The sequence below is a fragment of the Phoenix dactylifera genome, chromosome 14 (genome assembly GCF_009389715.1).
Source record: "Phoenix dactylifera cultivar Barhee BC4 chromosome 14, palm_55x_up_171113_PBpolish2nd_filt_p, whole genome shotgun sequence".
Lineage (NCBI taxonomy): Eukaryota > Viridiplantae > Streptophyta > Magnoliopsida > Arecales > Arecaceae > Phoenix > Phoenix dactylifera.
The window spans coordinates 11185856-11207399 of record NC_052405.1 but is presented as its reverse complement, the minus strand read 5'-3'; the positions used below and the strand labels follow the sequence as shown (position 1 = coordinate 11207399).

Genomic DNA, 21544 nt, shown 5'->3' with positions numbered 1-21544 from the left:
TGATAAGTGGAGCAGGTACGAAGCATGATAGCTTGCCCCTAGCATTCTTCCAAGAACAAATTCAGTTTGCGATTCGTAGATGCAAATTAGCTCACAGTATAGGCAAGATATTGTCACCAAAACTAAACATCATCCATGCAGGTCTTCAACCCACTGCTTTATTCACAGTATCATGAAGTACCTCTAAGATAAATTAGCAATTTGGTGGATTGCAGAAGAAGAAATTTGGAAATTTGTATTAAGATTGACTTGACTATTTTGTTGTGAATACCTTTCCAGGATGTTGTAGATCTTTATCTACATAAGAACACCAGTTAGCCATCGATTGATGCCCTAAAATGGATACAAAATTCTCTCCCCTTGAGAAGCTGAAGTATGCTGTTTCAAATTCCATTGGTAAGCCTACGTTACAGAAAGCAACACTCTGATCCAAGGCAGTTTCTGAAAAAATGGATTTCTTCTAATGAAGAGATTTCAGTTATCCACAAGTTTGATGCTCCATTCTCCCCCTAGCCTTCCAATTACCTTCAGCTGATAACCGCATGTTGAGACAAACTGAGGAAAATATGGCTGACATTTTTCCTCTCACGAGTAGTCCGAGGAGCCTCAGCATGGCAGCAGCAACCAAATGAAGCTCTATGCCAGGTTCCAAATTAGCTAAAAGAGTAGCTGACTCCACTTTTCAGTTTTTGAGTGCTTTGAAGTATACGGTTAAATCTGAAGATTTTGCACAAATTGGCTGAAAACAGGAAGATATTGTGAGTATTTTCAGAAAGATATGGTTACATACTGCGAAGGATGTGCATTCTGATAAATAATAGATATTGAGCATTTGCAAAGAGTTGAATTACTTACCATCTCAAATGAAAAGATTGTTCGATTAGTTCACCACAGAGCACTACTGGTTCACAATTTGACAATGTAGCGGTCGGCATATTACTAATTAAACTACCGATCATAGGAAGTGTCAAAAACTAAAGAATTTTCTCGATAAGGTAAATTAGGTAATCAAGAGGTACCATAACTAGAACTGAGTAATCTACTAGGATTAAAGAAAAGAAGCTTTGACACATGGGTCATACAGGGTTTCTGCTGATATATGACAACAAATGTCTCAGAACACTTCAGAAAAGCAAATGCAATTAATAAGATTTCTATCACATAACAAGATTAAAAACTTGAATATAGTAATGCCATCTAAACTATATAAATGATCGCAAGTACAGAGTTGGAGCTAGAGATAGTTGCAAGTCCGGTGATAGTTCCAGTTCACACTAATATGGTGCTAAAACAACATAACATTCAATCAGTTTCAAGATAGGAACACAGAACATAAAGATCAGGAAATGACTTACCTTGCAGAGGCGTTGTATTAACAGAAGGAATGAATATATAACTGGAGTTCTGAAAAGGCCACAATTCTTCCTGCTCAAGTTCCACAAAATAATAAATAGGAAGTGGCGCTATGAACCCAAAATGTTGGGTAGCAACTTGGGCTGTCAATTCCGAGAGAAGTACGATAAAGGTTCAAGCTTTTTCCAAAGAAAGCATGTGAGCAGTGCTTGTTTGTTCCATTAACTGTACCAAACACAAGTTAAAATTTCAAAACAGGATCTTCTGGATAAAATGAATAAATAAATAAATATATTCCGAATAAATAAGCAAATAGCAATGTCTATATCAAATGATCAAATGTCAGATTGTGAGGGTCAAAAGTATAGCAGGCCATGACAAGCACAACTTAAGGACCAAGTTGAAGAAAAACTGTTATCATTTTAACGTTTTTTCTTAAAAAAAAAAAAATCTTACCTTGTAACTGTACTTCTTCCTTAGTTTGATAGCCATATGTATGCATCTTTTGACATTGATTTTGAGCATATTATCATTGAACATCTGCAGAAGAGTAGACAAAAGGACGACAACATATTATTCAAGCAAATTATGACAAACTTAAAAAAGTCCAATTAAAGCCTTCTCAGATGTCGATACAAATATGTCAGCTTTAAATATATAAAAGAAGCTTATGGACATAAATACTGGATGCAGACTACAAATAAATTCAGTATAAGGCATAAAATTCTACAGTATAATGTAAGACATAAATATTAAAATTAATGCTATATCTTAGCTATGTCAAATTACAACAAGAGAAATTGTAATTAACTAGAACTTGGCACACGTAATGTATATGACTTAGTTTAGACAGTTTTGATGGATGGCTGAGCCAATCAAGCAAAAAAGCTTTTGATTTCTTTTGTTAATATTGAATATGCATCCTCACCTCTCATTATGTATTCCTTGTGTCTCTCTCTTTAGATATGGCCAGTCTCTTTATGGAAACCATGGCAGAAGTGGGTTGATTTAAAAATCCTTTAAGACAAAAATAATGGCAATGGTTGGATGTCCATGGAGTCACTTTAAGATTATAACATAGTAGTAGTGAACTGCTTATACAAAACACAGTAAATTCTAGAAGTTGTGCAATGAACAAAAGACCCCAAAAACAAACTAATGATGACCTGTTCACTGTTTCCAAACACACGGAAACTCACCAAGACAGATTTGGAATGATATATCTAATCCATTTCTATTTGTATCTAGGTTCTGGAAATAAAGATAAAAAGAAAATAAACTTGCCTTAATTATATCATCAAATGAATGAGTTTCTCTCATTATCTTTTGGCGGTTGATTACGAGGATTGCTGCTACGCAGAAAACAGGCAATCCATCATCCCCCTTTCTCATTGATGCGGTGGTATTGTGAGGCTGCAGCTGATCATGTCTTGACCAGAAATTAGCCTTTGTCAGGCCACAAAGGGGATGACCTGAAATGGACCTCACCCCAATGCTATAGGGCGCCCAGGCTTTACCATTTCTGCGCTGAGGCTGCATGCTTTTAAATTTTCTTTTACCATTCTCCATGTGTTCTGCCTTAATTGCCACCTGTGAATTGTCTCGAAAATTTAAAACCAATGGATCAAGGCAATTTTCCTCTAATTGCCGAGTTAGAGCTTCATCAAAATCAGCAGCCCAGACCATCTGAAGAAATTAATCAGCAGTTAGATTCCATACAACAGCTGACGAATAAAAGAAGAAATAAAAGTTAGTGAAGAAAGTTCTAATCAGTGTCTCATAAGTTGTGTTAATTGAGAAAATAGAAAACCTACATTTCAAATCTTTGTAAATACTCAATTCCTAAACAAGCTTCAATATCTTCAAATTTTAGCCAATAAAACATGAAATCTTAATGTTTACCTCTAACAATAGATTGGCTTTTCTATTAGATAGAAGTGAATAATGCATTTTTTTTAAGCTATCTATCATTTAGAAGATAAATGGTGCCAGCACCTGTTCATCTACACTCTCATGGCAGAGTGTTACGTTTCAGCCCCTTTTGCCTAGTTTAAGATATTCCATCATGTTGTCATTGATGTGGTTTTATATCATGAGAATTCATGATTATGTGCACATAATGCTCTGCAGAAATCCCTCAGTTAAAAGCTACAGACCTTCCCGGCATTGTTATCTAAGAAAGCACTCAAATTTGAGAAGGACCTCTGTCCTTATTTTTTAGGTTTTGTCAATGCCTTCTTTCCCGAAGGTTTTTGTTCCCATAACTAAACTTCCAATTGTACCCTATCTTATTTTTATATAATGTTCTTCTGTGCTATATTTTTTCCTTCCAAGGCTGGATCATACTTCAGATCCAAGCAGTAACTAAAGCTACATTTAGCTCCTGCACCAAATGAAATCACATCAATAACCTTTCCTCTCTTTTATGTAGCTTTCACATATTTGGTCCTCTTTTAATGCATCCTAAGCTGTACTTTGCCCAATTCGCTCATGATCAGAACATATCAAATGGTTCACTTTATTCTCTATTAGTGGAACTCTTAAGCTTTGCCCACGGTATTCATTTATAATGAGCCTTCCAAGATACAACAAACCTCAAGATTTCTATGTACGATGAAATTATTGCTAAAGCCCATCTTGCATGCATATACGATCTCTATTGCCAATTTTCTTCCCAGGTAACAGCATAAGCCAACTTAAGAGTCCTATGAAGTGATCCCTCCTGTCTATTTGTTCTGATTATAAACCTCATGGGTGCCCAAAAGCACATCTCCACCATATCCATCTCAAACTATTGAATTTCGAGAACTCATACACTGTTCCTGTGGCAAAAATTACAGGTCAAATGTCATACTGCAGTCCAAATGATACCAAACAAAGCATAGAACTGCAGATGACTTTTATATTACTCATAAAGCGAACCTAGTGAGTTTTAGGGTCCATATGCTGGAGTACAGCCCTTTTTCTCAATTATCTTGACCATAGAAGACAGATACTATAGCATCGTTTGACTAAAGTACTTCCCAAAAAATGACAACATATTTAGGACACAAACCTCCCACATGCGGAGAGCCTCATCAAAGGAAAGTTCGCGACGAAAAAGCACCAGTAGCATTCGAAAAGCAAAATGAAGACTTTCAGCGCCAATGAGCAATAGATGTCGAGAGATTTCAATATCTGTTAATTCCAAGATCTTCCATAATGATTGCAATTGCTTCATGACACCAGTTGGCCCTTCTATCTGGAAATTTTCACGCTAAAAGACACCACAATGGATATGTTAAAGAATGGACATAATTTAACAATAAAAGAGACAACAAATCCAAGATAAACAATAAATTCACCATTCGTCGTAGAAGCATCTCAAAGCACCAAAAAGCATCTGCATTATCCTCATATAGCATAACAAAGGGAGAGAGCAAATCACTCATACCTGCAAGCAGAGACCTCAAATTATAGTAATAGGATTTCACTTGTTAAAATGGAAATGCCTTTAATGTTCCCAAGGTATACATAACCAACTTGGTTGTGCCTTTGAAATTATATGGCTGGACTATCAAATCAACGATCCACGCCACTTATCATCATCTAAAAATTTTCTAATGTAAAGAAAAAATGTCAAACGCATTGGAGAAAGAGTTGTTTGGATGTATGGTTGGGAATGATCTGAAACACTTGAATTTTGGTCCTCATTTGGCAAAGGAATATATGACTTGATTCAATGTGGATGGTCAACTGGAATAACCAGCAATGTATTTCGCATGGATCATAACTAAGTAAAGCACTGGGACCAAGCCATCCACATATTAAAACTTAAAGTAAGATTATATTCAGTCTATTCAATTTGAGACAACAAACATTAACCTCAAATTAAGAAAGAACAAAATGTTTGATATGGAAAGAAAGATTAAGAGGAAACCTTGGCAGTATCCAGTAGCAGGATCTATCCATGCATAAACAGCGAGGATATCTGACATTCTGGCCATATTTTTTGAGTCACCATAAAATTCAAGATGACTATCAGTTCTTACCACATCAATGACTGCAAAATAATGCATCTCAAGCTTTCAGACTAATGTAAAATAAATGAATTTCAATTTTGATTGTTTGAAAATCCTACGTGTTAATATATTACCAATTCGATGAAGCGTCCAAAGCCACTCGGAAACTCTGTCTTCATTTGCAGCTAATCCACTGGAAGTGGTCCGATCCACTGTAGCTTCTTTTGGGGCATCTGGCATTGTTGACCTGTTTATAACTTCTATACTACAATCAATTTCCTTTGACACTTCGACATGATTCAGAGCATCTGATCTAAAAATATCAGTTGCATTGTTGCTTGAACATAATGGACCATTCAGATGAGAATTTGATTCCATAATTAGATCCACATTGTTATTAATCTGGAAGCTATGCATGTGCTCCTCCCCAAATCTCAATGTATGCTCATGCTTCTGAGTTTCATTTTCATTCCCATCACCTTCCTGGAATAAGTTTATTACAGGAAGAGGAAAATCAAAAAAGCTCTCTGTGTCATACTGAGGTTCATGGAAATCACTATCAAAATTTCTTGGGTAACAATTATATGCCTCGGAAGAGGGCAAAACATATGAAGAGTCATAGGCTGAATCATCTGTGCTCATCCCGCAACTGACGAGCTGAGCAGATTTACTAGAGCTTTTCCTTTCATGTGCATATGATGTGTCTGTACAGGCATTACTTAAATCAGAATAAGTCTCTAACTTGTCAGTGGCATCACAAGAAGCTTGCCCATTTTCAGTTACAGCTTCCCTAATGTCATTTTCTCTTGATAGAGTCCTCATATCCATCACTTTGGACCCAACATAGGCAAGGGAGCCAGTACCAACACTTGAGTGCATCATCTGGCATTGCCTAATTAAATCGTCATACCGCTCCCTGCATTGAAAAATTACATGTTATGGCATGCCCTGGAAGATCCAATGGTAAGATTAATTCAATCCCTGGGGGAAGGAGGCTGATCCAAGGAAGTGAAAAAAGCAGCACACTAAAGATATCCCACTGATATTTGAAGGAAATGGATAGCTGTTGATTCTTCAGCTATCACTAGGCATCCTTAAAGCATGCCAGAGAACCATTTGATATAATTTGCATCCTTACTACTGTATATTTTTTTCTAGACAAATAGCTTTGACTAATTAAAGTTGTTGAACGATGATAATATCAACTGACTATAACATTACTGCTACAAATATATCTTTTAGTTTCATAATATTAGCACATAACTGATACCAAACTTGTGCACAAACATATAGAGATCCTAACTTGAAAAGCTATTTGATTTCCATGGATCAAAAATCACAAAGCTTGTTTGAGAACATATGCTGTGAAAATATATGCAAAAGGCGAAGAGAATATAGCACGTAGAAGCTTATAAAGTCGGTAGTTCGACGGCTTAATGCTTGCCAGAGATAGTTCAGTCATTTGACTCGGAGATGTTTGATGAAACGGGGCTCCTTGGCCCAAAGAGATGATCGTGTTATCAAAGTCGATATCTTCCCGACGAAGGTGAGTATCAAGGTCAGCTCTTTGTAGGGTAGGGTTTTATCGAACAAAACAAAGTTTCAAAATAATAAAGAATCCTCTTTTTTTTGCTGTAACTACTTGAGCCGGATGAGAGGAAACCTTCTTCATCTTGTCTTGAGTAAGAAGCTGGCCTTGGTTGAATAAGCACGAGGAAAGGAAATCTGTCAAGCTAACCATTAGCGGCGCAAATGATGCATATCCATAAGTTAGCACAACAAGGATACATATATCTACAAGCTATGACACCAAGACTCATTTCACCAGCACCCATGTGCCTCTGTCCCCAGGCCCAAGGGGGGCAAATGGTGTGCGAGTAGTTTTGTCCCATCCAGGATGAGATAAGCAAGGGGAGCCCTTAGGTGAAAAGCTTATTGCAGCAGGTGAAACTTCATAATGCATCCTGATCAGCAACTATAGCAGGGTTTGCCATACCAGTTGGTATCGGTGCATACCAACCGTACCGTACCATATTGGTGCTAAACCGGTACGTGATATGGGGGCGTACCAACATTCAGTATGCCGAACTACCCCTATACCGAGTATACCAATACTATAATAAGATGGTACCAATATGGAATCCAGTACTAAGATGGTATACCTTGAGTTATATGTTAGAATTTTCAAGTTTCAACCGACTTATGATCAATTGAGAAGTGATATGGATAAATAGATAGACTGCAAAAAAAAAATAAAAAAATAGATAGAATGTCTAGATGTGGGAAAAAAACATGGCTGAAAAATTAAAATATGCTGAAGGATCATCGCAACAATAGAGAGCTAAATTGATAGGCGAAAAAAATTACAAACTCATTAAGCTCTTCAGACCATAGTTCTCTCCCAATGTAGATGCAACTGAGAGAATAACTTTTCCATACGTTGGAATTTAACAATTTGTTATTCCTTTATATAAGTCTCCAACTGCATAAAGAACAATTTTCTCTCTTTTATCAACACTTGATAGAGTGGTTTCAGTTTGCAAACTACCCCTCCACTGACGTTGTAGAGAAAGGACCAAAAAGGAGAGAATTCAACTCTCAAAAGGCTACCATCTATTTGATTTTTTTGTAGTCAAGCATAGAAAAGGCTTTCAACCTCCTGCTCAAATGACAACCATATTACATATTAACTGACTCCTAATGAAATTATCACAAATTCAACTCAAGAATTAAAGTTTGAAGGATTGGTACCGTATCAATGACTGGGTGTGGTATAATCCTTGATAGGAGGTCTATATGGGGGTGGCACATGTCGATACACCTTGATACAAATGAGCAAGATATTTTTTTATTAAAAAAATGTACCTAGTGGTACAAGGTCAATATGAATTGTAAGGAGAAGCAATAGACCCTGATATGCCTTAATAAGGGTGATATGGATAGATATGGGCCTAGTTCACCTAATATCATTGTGTACTGGACCCTTTTGTACCAACTCATGGCTAGCAAGTAGCAGAAAAATTATACATGAGATTTTAACCCTTGATTCAACTATTCAACCAAAGTTGTAAATCATAAAAGGCATACCAAACTTGCAAAGGCAGCATATAAAAGTTTCCAAATGGTAACTCATTACAGTATTACTAATCGGACAAAAAAATTACAAGCTTGATGAGTAAATTTTCACTGTCTGCAAGGGTCAATAGAAATCAAACAAATGCAAGTTAAGATGAAAAAGATGAATCATCCAGTACAAAATCCTAACCATGATATACAATATCGGACTAAAACAACCCAATTCGGTTGGCATTGTACTGTACTGACCACGAACTAGGATAGTTCATGGTCTCAATACGACATAGGGCCAATCCATTCGAAACCAAGTTTTGTTCCGGATGGTTCAGAAGAAATTTTGAGGCAACTAACAATCTTTTAGAAATTTTTGAAAATTATCTATATTTTAATTTTGAATTAAAAATTAATTAACCTATGGAAAATCATGGATATTTGTAGGTGCATTGTGATAATTGATCCAACATTTTTCTAAAATTTATGATGATTGGTTTTATAAATTTCACGATTAGACGGTCAACACTGGAGTTGAAAAGCAAGAAAAATAAAAAATAGGATATCAGGTGGTAGCATGATGAAATAATAAGTGGTCATCACCATTGGAGGTGTGAGTGGTGTTCCTCCGATGAGGGATTGTCCAGGTTATCTTGCGATACAAGCAATGATCACAATGACTCTGAATCATTAAGGATTCAATGGACAAGGAAGGTGGGCATGGGCATGTATCCATATGGGTTATAACTTGGCTTGGGAGGATATGATCCGATATAGGATGATAATCTTAAGTAAAAGGGGTATTCTAATATGTCCAGGATTTCCACTCAACACATCACCTCATCAGCTAGATCGGTCCTGCATCGACTACCTCTAGGTCCCTTTGCTTCATTCACTGGTTAGTTCTAGTTTGAGTATGGAATGCAGGATAGAGACCACGGACATAAAGCACCTAGAGGTAGTCGATGAAGGACCGATCTAGCTGATGAGGTGATGTGTTGAGTGGAAATCATGGACATATTAGAATCCCCCTTTTACTCAAGATTATCATCATATATCGGATCATATCCTCCCAAGCCAAGTTATAACCCATATGGATACATGCCCTCTACATCTTCATGTTCAAGCGGGTATCATCCTCTCCAGCCTTTGTCAAACTATAAATCATACCTTGCTAAATCCTTTTTTGGATTTTTGCCACTATACCCAATGGAGTAGCAATATTAGCAAAGCCATCTAATACAAACAACCTAACAGAATCCTAGATGGCACTATATTAAGGCCAGCATCAAGTCACAGGGCTGAACTTCGAACATCACCTAAAATGTGTATAAGGGATATCAACACTCGACTTGGCATTGAACAAATGCTTGTGCATTACATTTCCAATTTTTTTAGTATAAGTATTTTTACATTTTTAATATTATACTTACTTTAACATGTATCATATAGTCACACTATTCTACATCAAAAACAAATTTAGAAAACTATCTTCCGATCAAAACTAAATAAGGAAAGCTTAAAAACCTTAAAAAAATGAAAAATGGGTTCTTTGTGTACCTATACGGATCGATATAATATGGCATGGTACTAGTACAGTACAGTACCGGTCACCTACCGATACGTACTATGGTATCAAGACTGTGAATCTCGATCAAAACAACATGAGCTCCTCAAAAAGTAAGATGCTGACATATCTATATTCTAGAAGCTTTACTTTCAAAATCATAATTTTTTAATTTCATCAATTCAGAATTTTAAAATCTCAAATGGCAATATTTTAAGAATAGATAATTGAAAGCTTGAAAAAGGAAGGGCAACTAAACAAGAAAAAAATCCACGAACTTGGATATACTTTTCCAATTCAAAAAATTTGGGGATTTTATGATTTTCCAAAACAAGATAGCATGTTATCATCATAAAGAAAAGGTATGCTATATTTCTTACTTTGAAATATATTCAAACGAAGTCATAATATTAGCCAAAATTGAACTTTCACTAAGAAAAAAATTTCATGCTGATCATACAAATGAGTCGACACTACCCGGACCAAAAGATATTCACGTAACCGTTCAGAATTTGTCATGCACCTAAAGACTACAAGTGTCCAAAAGGCAATAGGCAATTTAACCCAGAAATACATTCCACAGAAGGACATATTTTTAATTATTGACTAAGAAAACACTACATGTGCAATAGCCAACTAATCAACGCTAATATACAATAAAAAACAAAAGTAAAACCTTCGAGCCATCCTTAGTTGCTTTCGATACTCAACAGTGCTGCTTAAAGCATAACAACCAAGAAGAAATTCCCAAACTTCTGCCCGTATAGAAGGATCCACACCCTGCATTGTGTAGAAAAGAATGCATACAAGTAAGAAATATACAAAATTAAACTTCTTCAATAATACAAGGGAAAAAACTGAAGAGAAGATTGAGGTAAGGTGCTTTTGGAAAATGTGATTGATGGGTGATATTGTATTGTATATTTGTCTAGGACGCATGGATACTTCAAATCACATGGTGTGTCTATATCATATCCATATTGGATACCGATTCTCATCGGATACCTTCAAATACATGTCTGATATTGTGTTAAGTATCTATTTTTTAAAATTGAAAAAAGTATACTTCCGGATTCACTTTAGATACTTCCCCTTTACATCCAAAAAATGAGGGGAGGGTTAATTTTGTAGTCTATATATAAACTTAAACTATTAAGTATGGATTGTGGTCTATGGAATAATAATAAATGATTAATTTGTAAAAATTAATGCTACCATATAAAGTATGAACTATGTTATTTTGATAAAAATAGCCTATTATGCTTTATGGATTCTTTTGTTATATATATATGTATTTGCATGTATGTATGCATATAGGGTTGGAAATAGGCTCAAGCTGGCCCAAAGACATTGGGTCAAGCCAACTTTGGATTGGGCTTCGGACTAGGCCCGAAAGAGTTCAAACCCGTTTGGGCTTAAATCTAGAGCCCATTTGTTTTTCGGGCTAGGTTGGGGTATGTCACTAGCCCGACCAGAGCCTGAGCTCAAACAAAGCCCGAATTTGGGCCCGAATCAATTTATTTTTGTATGTTGTTATTTAGAGAGAATAATGAGGAAGTAAAGGATAAATTAAAATGGATTTAGTTGAGAGAGCCTAATTTTTAACTAGCTCATTTTTTTGCAAAACAATATTATAAAATATTAAACTTCAATCGAGTTCAGGCCGAACCTATTTTTGGCCCCAATGGGTAAATTTGGGCAGGCCCAATTGGGCTCCGGCCCGGGCTTAGGCGGGCTTGGGGCTGAATTATCCAAATATTTTCGGGTCTAATCCCGACCCAAAGCCCAAAAAAAATTTTCGGGCCGGCTTCGGGTAGGGGCATAGCCCGGCCCGGACCGGCCCACTTCCAGCCCTATATGCATATATATGTGTGTGTATATATGCATATACATGTATAAATATAATGTATATGCATATACATGTATAAATATAATGTATATGCATATACATGTATATATATAATGTATATGCATATACATGTTTATATAATGTATATGCATATATATGTATATGTATCTATATGTATATGTATATATATGTATATATATATATATATATATGTATATATATGTATATATGTATATATATGTATATATTCCTTGATATATCCTAGCCTTATCATATCCTACTTTTCAAGATTTGTCGTTCCATGTATTCTTGCATCGTGTTGTATCTGTATCTCGTATACAGACAACGAGAGTTTTATATAACCTGATAACACTACATAAAGTTGCATCGACCAATTCTTTCCTAAGGATCTTCACGAGCAAGTTGAAATTGTGGTAAGAGCATGTTTGATCACAAAATTTAGAGAGGTTGAAGGATCATATTAAGATAGAGATAATTAAATATGAATTTAGAATTATGAACAATCATGACCTATTCGTGGCATATTTATGGAAAACACTAGCAAGCACATCAGATGCAAAAGTCTTAGTACAAAAACATTAAAGGCATTCAATACTTAGAAAAAGCAATAAGAACCTGGTTAGCAACTTACCCCTAATACAATTAATTTAAGTGCTTTTCGAAAACCTATAACCTTCCCATCGCTATCAAAATTTGTTTGCCACTTTTCGGGCCTGAGCATTTTGCTTCCCTGTATCACACAATTTAAATCAAAAATAAGAAAAAGAAAAAGGATATTTAGAAGAAAAAAATTACAGACTTGACAGTGGCTCATAATATCCATTGTATTGGCATAATATGCATGCAGAACATAAATTTAATACAATGATTCATTTAAAGACAGTTATTCAACAATAAATATAATCATGTTACAAAATCCTTTAAAATTTCTAGAAAAGATAACCGCATAACAGCATCAAGTTGCAAGTGACATCAGTGAAGGATGTTATCACATTGCTGTAGTTGAAAACGAAAATATGGTCACAAAAGTAATATCTCAGTCATTATCAAAATTCATGTTATGGTCAACATAGCATAATTATAACCTCATTTCAGCCAAAGCAGTCATCATGAGATTTCATGCTGTTATATATACAATACAACTATAACTACATTTAACTTTTCCATAAAAGCAAAAGTTACAGCATGTCAGGAATAAATGAAGGTTAAAAATTGTTAACCACTTCCTGCCAAAAGTCAAGTTATTCACCCACTATTAACATATCTGCAGCAGAAACCATCTGGTGACAGCATTATCCTTGTTCATTTATTTCCATCAGACATAGGGATGTTAATGGACTTAGGCCAACCGCCATACATCTAAGACCCAAAATTATTTCATGCCAAGTGCACCTATCTTGACAAACCAAAGCCCAAGCCCAGTTCAAATATTAATATTATTACATTGCATAAAAATTTATTCTACTAGTAAACACAAACAACCAAGCATATTGGTAAGGGTTCACTCAGGGTGTTGTAAATCTCCACAGCATGTGAATCACAATTGTCAAAGTTTTATATGTAAATCACCACATAAAAGCTTGTCGGATCAACTGCCAACAGTGCAGCAAGGTCGCAGTCAGCTAAAGCCTAACTTTTCTCCTCCCACCCTTCTCTCTTCCATTTTCTTCTTAACAGCAAAAGACAAACCCACACCCACCCACCCTCCCATGCACGCACATACATTCATGCACACACCGAGAGAGAGAGAGAGAGAGAGAGAGAGAGAGAGAGAGAGAGAGAGAGAGAGAGATTGGCCACTAAGGCGAGGGGTTCAGCTTTGTTTGGTGGAGCAACCCTATTATAACTTATAAGAAACCTAAACATGCTCTCACTGCGTCCACAAACATGTGCACATCCCCTTTCCCTACCACCTTCATACCTATCTTTTTCTCTCGACTTCCAATTGCCCTCCGGTCCCCTTAGTAAGGATGGCAACAGGTCGGATATGGATCAAATAGGCTATTACCTATACCCACCCCGTACTTACCTTGGGCAAGGCAGGGCAGATAGAGTCTCGAGGCAGATCGTGGTGGGTAGCGTTAGACACGGCGTGTTGAACGAATCGGATCAGACAAAGCTACAAAAATCATTTTTTGCATACAAATCTTTTTTTTTTTGCCTTGAGGGGATTTATAAAGAGTTATATACAAGGATCACTGTATCAGTACTAGGGCCTGTACTGGTCGGCCAACGACACAGTTCAGTACACCCCCATGCCATTCAATGTCAGGCCAGTAACACCACAGCAAAGAGAGCAAGGCAGAGGAAGAATGAGAGTGAGAAAAAGAAAGAGTGAGGGGGGGAGAGTGAGAGGTAGAGTGAAGAAGGGAGGAAAGAGAGACGATAAAGGTCGGCGAAGCACGGCGCAACACAGCAGAGAGGGCGGGAGAGAGGAAGAATATGAGAGAGGAAAGAGAGAGAGGGAGAGAGAGGGAAAGAGATGGAGGCTGCTGAAGGGCCATGGAGGCCGGAGAGTGGCGCGGAGGGACGGAGGAGGGGCTCCGCCCTCCAGACCCCTGCTCTCCTGTTTTATTCAAAACAAGAGTCCATCGAGGCCCCTTTTTATTTTATATATTTTAAGTAAAGTCGGCAAGGAGTTTTAAGTAAAGTCGGCAACCTCCTTGCTAACTTCACTTAATATTTCTAAAATAAAAAACGGCTAACGGAGGGAGTTGCTGATTTCACTTAAAATTTGCAGAATAAAAAAGGAGACCTAACGGACTCCTGTTTCGAGCGAAATAGAAGTTTGGATATGTAGCCCCTCTGCGGCCCTCTAACGACCTCCATCTCTCTCCCTCCTTCCCTTTTTCTCTCTCTCTCTCTTTCCTTCTCCCTCTCTCCCTCCTTCGCTGATTTCTCATTTTGAATGTCAGAGTCGTCCCGGTCTACTGCCAGCACGGCTCGGTATGCCCGGAACCAGGCGGCCCAAGATGTTTCGCATTCCTTGGTTATGTATATGTAGGTTAGGTTCAAGTCAGAGTTTGCTATTACTCGTACTCACCCCGAATCCGCCATGGATCGGGTAAAACCCACTCAATTAGGGTCTGATTAGGTTGGATACCTAATGGAGCGGAGTTAATTGCCACTCCTCCTTAGTTTGCTAGTTGCTACACCTATGGCCCGCTTAGTTTCCCCACAAGATCACTAGTTAATTCTAGAGACCTCATTTCTGCTGTCATATAGCCTTGATTCTTGACCCCCACCTTCATTCTCGCTATTTCTATCATAGCCCACCACACTGGCTATGCCTCGCTGTCATGTCACACTTACGTCTACTCTACAACTTCTCAATTCCCTAAAGACCCAAACGACCATACTAGCTTTGTAGCCTACCTTTCCTTCCAAGCTCTCTCCCTATGATAAGCACTCAAGCTTGAGTCCAGCAACACTCGAGCCAACCCTAGCCTAGCCCAAGAGTTTGAATTCATTAGCTACATGATACATCCATAGGTTAAAGAAATTAGAACTTTTGTCAACATAAAATGTTCCTGAGTAAGATTTTTTAAAAAAAACAAAATTTGATAAGATTTGAATGCAACAAAAGACACACATGTAAATCTAAATTAGGAACTGGTTAACTTTTACAATATTTCATTGCATATACATAATCCTTCAATCAGCTATCAAAATCAAGGCATAATTACCAATTTTGCAAATGAACATGAGAGAAAATACGAAAAGAAAACAAGATAAATGAGGATAAGAAACAGTTGTTGGACAAAAGAAGAAAATATTTAATAAAACAAGAGGTAAAACGTGTAACTCACAATAAAGCAAAGTTAAACCAATAGGCTGCCCTCACTCTTTAATTATTTTATCACCTTCCAGCAAGTATCTCCTAATTTTTTTATTCAAAATTTTGTTAAAAATAATAGGGTCTACATAATGAACAAAATCCTAACTACCAAAGAGAAATCCCTTCGAGACTTCAAGAGCAAGTATTGAATATGTTACATGAAGCAACTAACCTACTATTGGGGGCATAGCCTACTATATACAATTCCAATAAACTCTATGACCCACTCACATTAATACATGAGAAAGTGATGTTTTCTGAACATGGTACAGCTACGTTTACATAAGTTTCTCACACTCCCATCAAGCTCATGTTTAAATTAAAGAACGAGTTTATAAACATGCATCAAAAGCATAATTTCTCAAAGAGGCTAGAAATTGGTAGTGGTTAGAGGTACAATGTGTATTAGTAGATAGCAACATAGTTGACACAAAGGAATTTTATAAGCTTTAATAAGGAAATAGAAGTAAAGAGGAGGTTGTCAAGATAGATTCTCCTCATGATACCAAGAAGAAATATAAATTTGTTCAACATGCATATCGCATGCAAAATTTCCACTCCAACCACGAAATAATCAAGCTAATAATATCTTCCACTAGCTGATGATACTGAGTGGGATCAAGGCCCGTTATCAAGCATCAGGTCAAGCAGGACATGGTTGATGGGAGGTATATTGATGCATTAGAAAGTACCTTTGTGAAAAAGTTGAGATCCAAAAAGTAGTTTAGCATGCCAAGGCCCCTCTATGGCTCTATCACAAACTAAAACTAGAAATGTTGCTTCAATAAGGCCAGAATATATACATTAACATGAGTAATAATCATTTTGTTGGCAGTGGCTAGGACTAAGAATTTGCTACAGAAGCTCAATGTGAAAAGAAAATTAAGCTTTTACGAACTTTGGATGGCAAAAATATTTAAGCTACGCACACAGAGCTTGTCTAAGTCTACTTGACAAAGGTAACAAAAAAAATCCTAAGCCGCCAAAGGGCACAAATAATGAACAAGTGGCATCTAGAACCCATTTTAAAAGAACATAAGTTCAGATATATAGAATGTAACTTTAATGAGAATGGAAATGAAATGTGTTACCAATTGAAATTAATGACCAAGAGATACCACAAAGTAATAAGTTTCATTATTTAGGATTTATTATACAAAATAATAGGGAGATAGATGAAGATATATAATAAAATTACAGCTCCTTGGATGAAGTGGGGAGGTGCATCTAGAATATTATGTGACAGGCATATACTTTGAAGATTTAAGAAAAATTTCATACCACAACGGTAAGGCCTGCTATATTGTATGGATCGATGTGTTGGGAAATAAAGAAAAAACATGAAAACAAGCAAAGTGTGGCATAAATGAGAATTAAGAAAAACTTTTATAGCATAACGTATGGCCTACCATGTTGTATGGCTCACAATATTGGACAATAAAGAAAATGCATGAAAACAAGTTGAATATGGCATAAATGAAAATTTTAAGATAGATATGTGCTAAAATAAGAAAGGATAAAATAAGAAATGAATATATGAGGAGAGTTGTAGAAGTTACATAAATCAAGGACGTGATAGAAAATTGACTAAGATGGTATGGACATGTACAATGAAGATACAATAAGATACTAGTAAGGATGGGTGCTTTGATTTGTGCTAAAGGTTGTAAGAAAAAAAAAGAGGAAAACCTAAGATAACATGGATGAAGGTTGTGACGAAAAATATGAAGAAATCTGGAATAACATAAAAGGTGGCCCAAAATAGAAATACTTGGTGAATAAGGATCCATGAAGCCGAACCAAATAGTTGGGAAAAGACCGGATGGTTATGGTATCACGAATTAAGGTATTCTTTATGTTGATCCCTTAACAAGGTTATTGATGAACTAGCAAATATGGTTTTTAGCCAAAAAAAAATAGCAAATATGGAAATTAAAGCATGAAAAATGGTCATGTTTGGCACAAGCCACAAGATATTCATAATCAATGTTGTGCGCAAGGAAGACGACGCCATGTACTTGTGCTAAAAAAAACAAGGCTACTTGCAACTTTTACAGCATGCTACTTTCAAACAAGGTGGAAAGTCTTATCAAATTATTGAATTAAAAAATGAGTAATACTATGGATGGTAGATTGCATCCAATGAAGCACTAGCAGGGTGAACAACATTCAAGAAAGGTATCAAGAGAGGAAAACAAAGATGCAAGCAAAATATAACTCTACTAGATTGTGTGAGAAATAGAAGTATATCACCCAAATGTAGAGGCATCCTTCACCCCAAGAAAAGAGCTCCTGGAGTTAAAACAATAAAGTAAAAACCTAGATTTGCAAGATCTCTAAAGCAATAACTTTGTTTTTAAAATGCTAAAAAGCTCAGATCACTCAAGCAGCCAATTCAAGCGTTACCAATTGAATCATAGGCCAATTATATCATGGGTTAACCACTGCTCAACAGATTCAAGGTTTATAATACTCAAAACATCATTTATCCTTCCTCATGCAAAATTCCCTATGTTCCCCTTTAGGCCAGCCCCAGTATGGGCTCCTCTTCAACTCCTGCTCATGTGGTCTCCTTCCAAATTTGTTATCTCCCTCAGTAAAGTGAAAGGAGAGAAGCTCCAATATTGGCAAAGTCCTCTCCATCAAACTTGATGGCACAAAAGTTGACGTTGGCAGATGACATATTGTTGCAGACAATAGTAGGGATGAAAAAATCCTCAAGGCATTAGGGAACAGCCATTACCACTAGTTGGATGGAGACCAACATACATGTTGACCCTAGGGATAATTATGCAATCATTGAGCTTCAAGCCGACGGGAATATCATGATCCATGAATTTAAGTTTGATTGTTGGTAATCCGTGGAACAACCACTAATGGTAAGCCCCAAGCTATCATTGTTGGTGGACATAGAGGCAAAACTATAAATGAGCAAAGAGGCGGTTGTTGTTCGTTCTTCTGCCACTTTTGTTGTTAAGCTCACTACAGTTCCTTACCCACATTGCTTTGATGATAAGGCCCTATTCTCATTTGCCCACAACTGACACCGGAGGCCACCGGAGACATGGCAGCATCCAAGCTAAAGGAATCAAAACATGGCTAATGGACACATAAGAAATGTAGCAAGAGGAGGGAATTGAGAAAGAAGAGAAAGTTTTGCAATTAAGGGCATAGACTCAAGTCCTTGTGACACGTTCTGTAGGTCGTCGGGATCGTCCCAACTTCCTCTTCAACCCATCCTGGACATTCCGCACCTCAAGTGTTAGGATAAGGCAAGATAGTGGCACATCCCATTCCATAGAAAAATCAGGATAGCCCTATTCGATGGGATTTAAATCACTAGTTAAGGGATTAGGGATAAGAGAATTTTTTTCTTTCCTCACTATGCAACTAGTTAACCAATGCAAGTCATTGGCCATCTAATCTAGGATATTCAGATGGTTAAATCACTCAGGTTGATGGGTTGAAAGAATTTCTACAATTTCCTAGTGTTGATATTACTTGATCCACAATGGGATTTAGGTGATAGGCCAACTTGGCCAATCCCCAACCATTTAGACATCTTATACATTACACAAGATAAAAAATATCACATTGATATTATGTTGATCCTAATTGATTGAATGCTGACAACCCACAACTAGTATTGCATTATGCTCAATGGTGGCACGTTGAGGTAACCACTTTGCATATTGTTCATCATCCATCGACAAACAAAAGGTGCTTAAAACATTCATTGAATGTTAAACATCCAAGAGACCATTTGCTCCATAAGTAGTGCATTTTGCGCTAGCGCTGCCCTTGCCTTATTCTCCTACTACTCATCGTTCTAATATTTAGTTTCTGTCTAGCATAGGTCTGGGATCATTTGTTTATGTGTGTGACTAAAAGTCTAAAACTTCATATATTGAAATATATAGTGAGGCAAACTAATTAGTTTATTGATTCAAGTACAGTTGGCAGCAAATAACCATATAACTGTGATATTAAAATATATTACGCTATCATCCTTCTTCATTTTGATTTACTTTTGTTGTCTGTACCTATGACGCATTAGAAAACATGATAAAACATACACAAAACAGAAGGCATACTCCTTAACGGCATATAAGTTGTATCAGCTAATGTCCTGGAATGCTTCCCAATCATCAAGAAGAGCAGCTGCTCCAAAGTTTCAACCTTCTTAAATGAATCAAATAGGTTTCACTTACAAAATAAGACAGTTCGGATAGCTAAAAACTAGAATCCGACCTTGGAAGGCGAGTGATGAAGGCATGGGTCTCGAATCTCTCTGACCATAGAGCTGAACCGGTGAAGATTCGCTACGCCCGACCTCCCACACATCCATCGCGACTCCTCCCCGTCAAAAGACATCGCAAACTCTTCTCCTCCTTCACCGTCCCTTCCTTCTCACTTCCTGAATCCAACAACTCAAAAATTTCCCTCAAATCCTTCTCAGTACCAAACAAATAACGAAATCAACCAAAAAACAAATCCCTAAAAAAAACAGAAAATCTGATTCACATAACCGATCAATTAGATAAGCAGAAGCAGTGATGGTCAAAGAAACTCGCTAATACGATAAAAAAACGAATCGATCGAGAAATCAAGAAGAAAAAAAAAGACGAGAAAAAACACCGGAAATCAAAGCCCGGCAAATCGAAACGGCTTTCGTTCAAAAGAGCTAGAAAAGATACAACCAACAACGAATCGAGACGGACAACGGGAGCGAGAGAGGGGACCTGGGTGCGCAGAAGGAGGATTGGAAATGGGGGCGATCGGAGAGCTCCGGCGGCATGGACAGCGGGAGAAGGATGCCGTGGCTTCCGCCTTGGGCTGTGCGCCGGAGATCTTTTTAATTGGGGGATTGAGAGAAGGGAAAATAAGAAGTAAATAAAAATCCCAACAACAGGAAGAACGAATGACATACTCCCGTTCGAGTGTAAAAGACTTGTCTTCTCCCCCCCTCTTTTTTTTCTTTATTTTTGTTTAATTTCTTGGTGTTTTGGTTTTTCTTGGGTTGGGGACCGGTGCGGGTACGCTGTGTCTCGGGACCGACTCTCCAACGTTTGGCATGGACCGTTGAGTCCATGGATTCCTATGTGGACCCATGGGAACCATGTTTTGTTTTCCTTTAGGTAACATTTGGGTCTGGATCATCACCGACAGTCCTTATCTCAAGATAATCTATTTTTTGATAATTTAAAATGAACATATTTAATAGACTATGATCCGATAAATAAATATTTTTAGATATCTACGAGTAATCTATTTGATATTCCACGAAAATATAAGGTTATTCACTATATAATACAAAAATTATCTCTGATATATTTCATAAAAATATATTTATTAATGATATAAAATATATTATAATAAAATATTAATACATTTATTTATATATTAATTATTAATATTTTTTATAAAATATATTTATTAGTTCTATATATATATATTAATCCTATAAAGATATATTAATTGTTATTATAGAATTAATATTTTTATTTATACTTATAATATATTATTTTTAATACTACTAATTATTTTAATTAAGAATTAAGACAAATAGAAGTAATATATTAAATACTTCCATTATATAAATATAAAGTATAATAATGTATTTCTACTTAATTTAAAATTATCATTGGATAGTAGTATGGCAATAATATGATTAATAATATATTATAAATATAATATATACGATATCAATATAATATAATATAATATTGATATAATATATTAATGGTATATTGACATTCCAATTTTTTCACTAAATCGAGGGACATTTTTGTTCTTAATTTTCAGCCCAAGATCACTAGCTTGGGGTGCTCTTGGAATCCTGACCTCAA

At 36.5% G+C, this 21544-nt stretch overlaps 1 protein-coding gene across 3 annotated transcripts; it reads right to left on the bottom strand.

Annotated features, from left to right (window-relative positions):
• Positions 1-184: 184 nt before the first annotated feature.
• LOC103714945 (small G protein signaling modulator 1-like) lies at positions 185-20655 on the bottom strand. Of its 3 annotated transcripts, none has more exons than XR_005514875.1 (12): positions 20438-20655; positions 19947-20112; positions 12489-12587; positions 10664-10767; positions 5489-6270; positions 5273-5395; positions 4698-4786; positions 4409-4609; positions 2638-3039; positions 1810-1893; positions 1356-1578; positions 185-717 (listed from the first exon to the last, which is right to left on the bottom strand). XR_005514875.1 is itself a non-coding variant. In XM_039133674.1 (11 exons), exons 2-11 carry the CDS (start codon positions 20067-20069, stop codon positions 1528-1530), a joined length of 2058 nt encoding a protein of 685 aa, XP_038989602.1. In that variant the 5' UTR covers positions 20070-20112; positions 20438-20655; the 3' UTR covers positions 190-1527. The 3 variants fall into 3 exon arrangements, 1 of the variants encoding a protein (XP_038989602.1); XR_005514874.1 differs by having other exon boundaries at positions 190-739; XM_039133674.1 differs by having other exon boundaries at positions 190-1578.
• Between the last annotated feature and the right edge of the window lie 889 nt (positions 20656-21544).

Bases quoted from the DNA above. Each gene is read 5' to 3' on its own strand.
- LOC103714945 (XM_039133674.1), bottom strand. From the start codon at position 20,069: ATGTCTTTTGACGGGGAGGAGTCGCGATGGATGTGTGGGAGGTCGGGC. The intron at 10,768-12,488 runs GTAAGTTGCTAA...TACACAATGCAG, and splicing joins TTAAATTAATTGTATTAGGG to GGTGTGGATCCTTCTATACG. The intron at 1,894-2,637 runs GCAAGTTTATTT...ACTCTTCTGCAG, and splicing joins CATTTGATGATATAATTAAG to ATGTTCAATGATAATATGCT.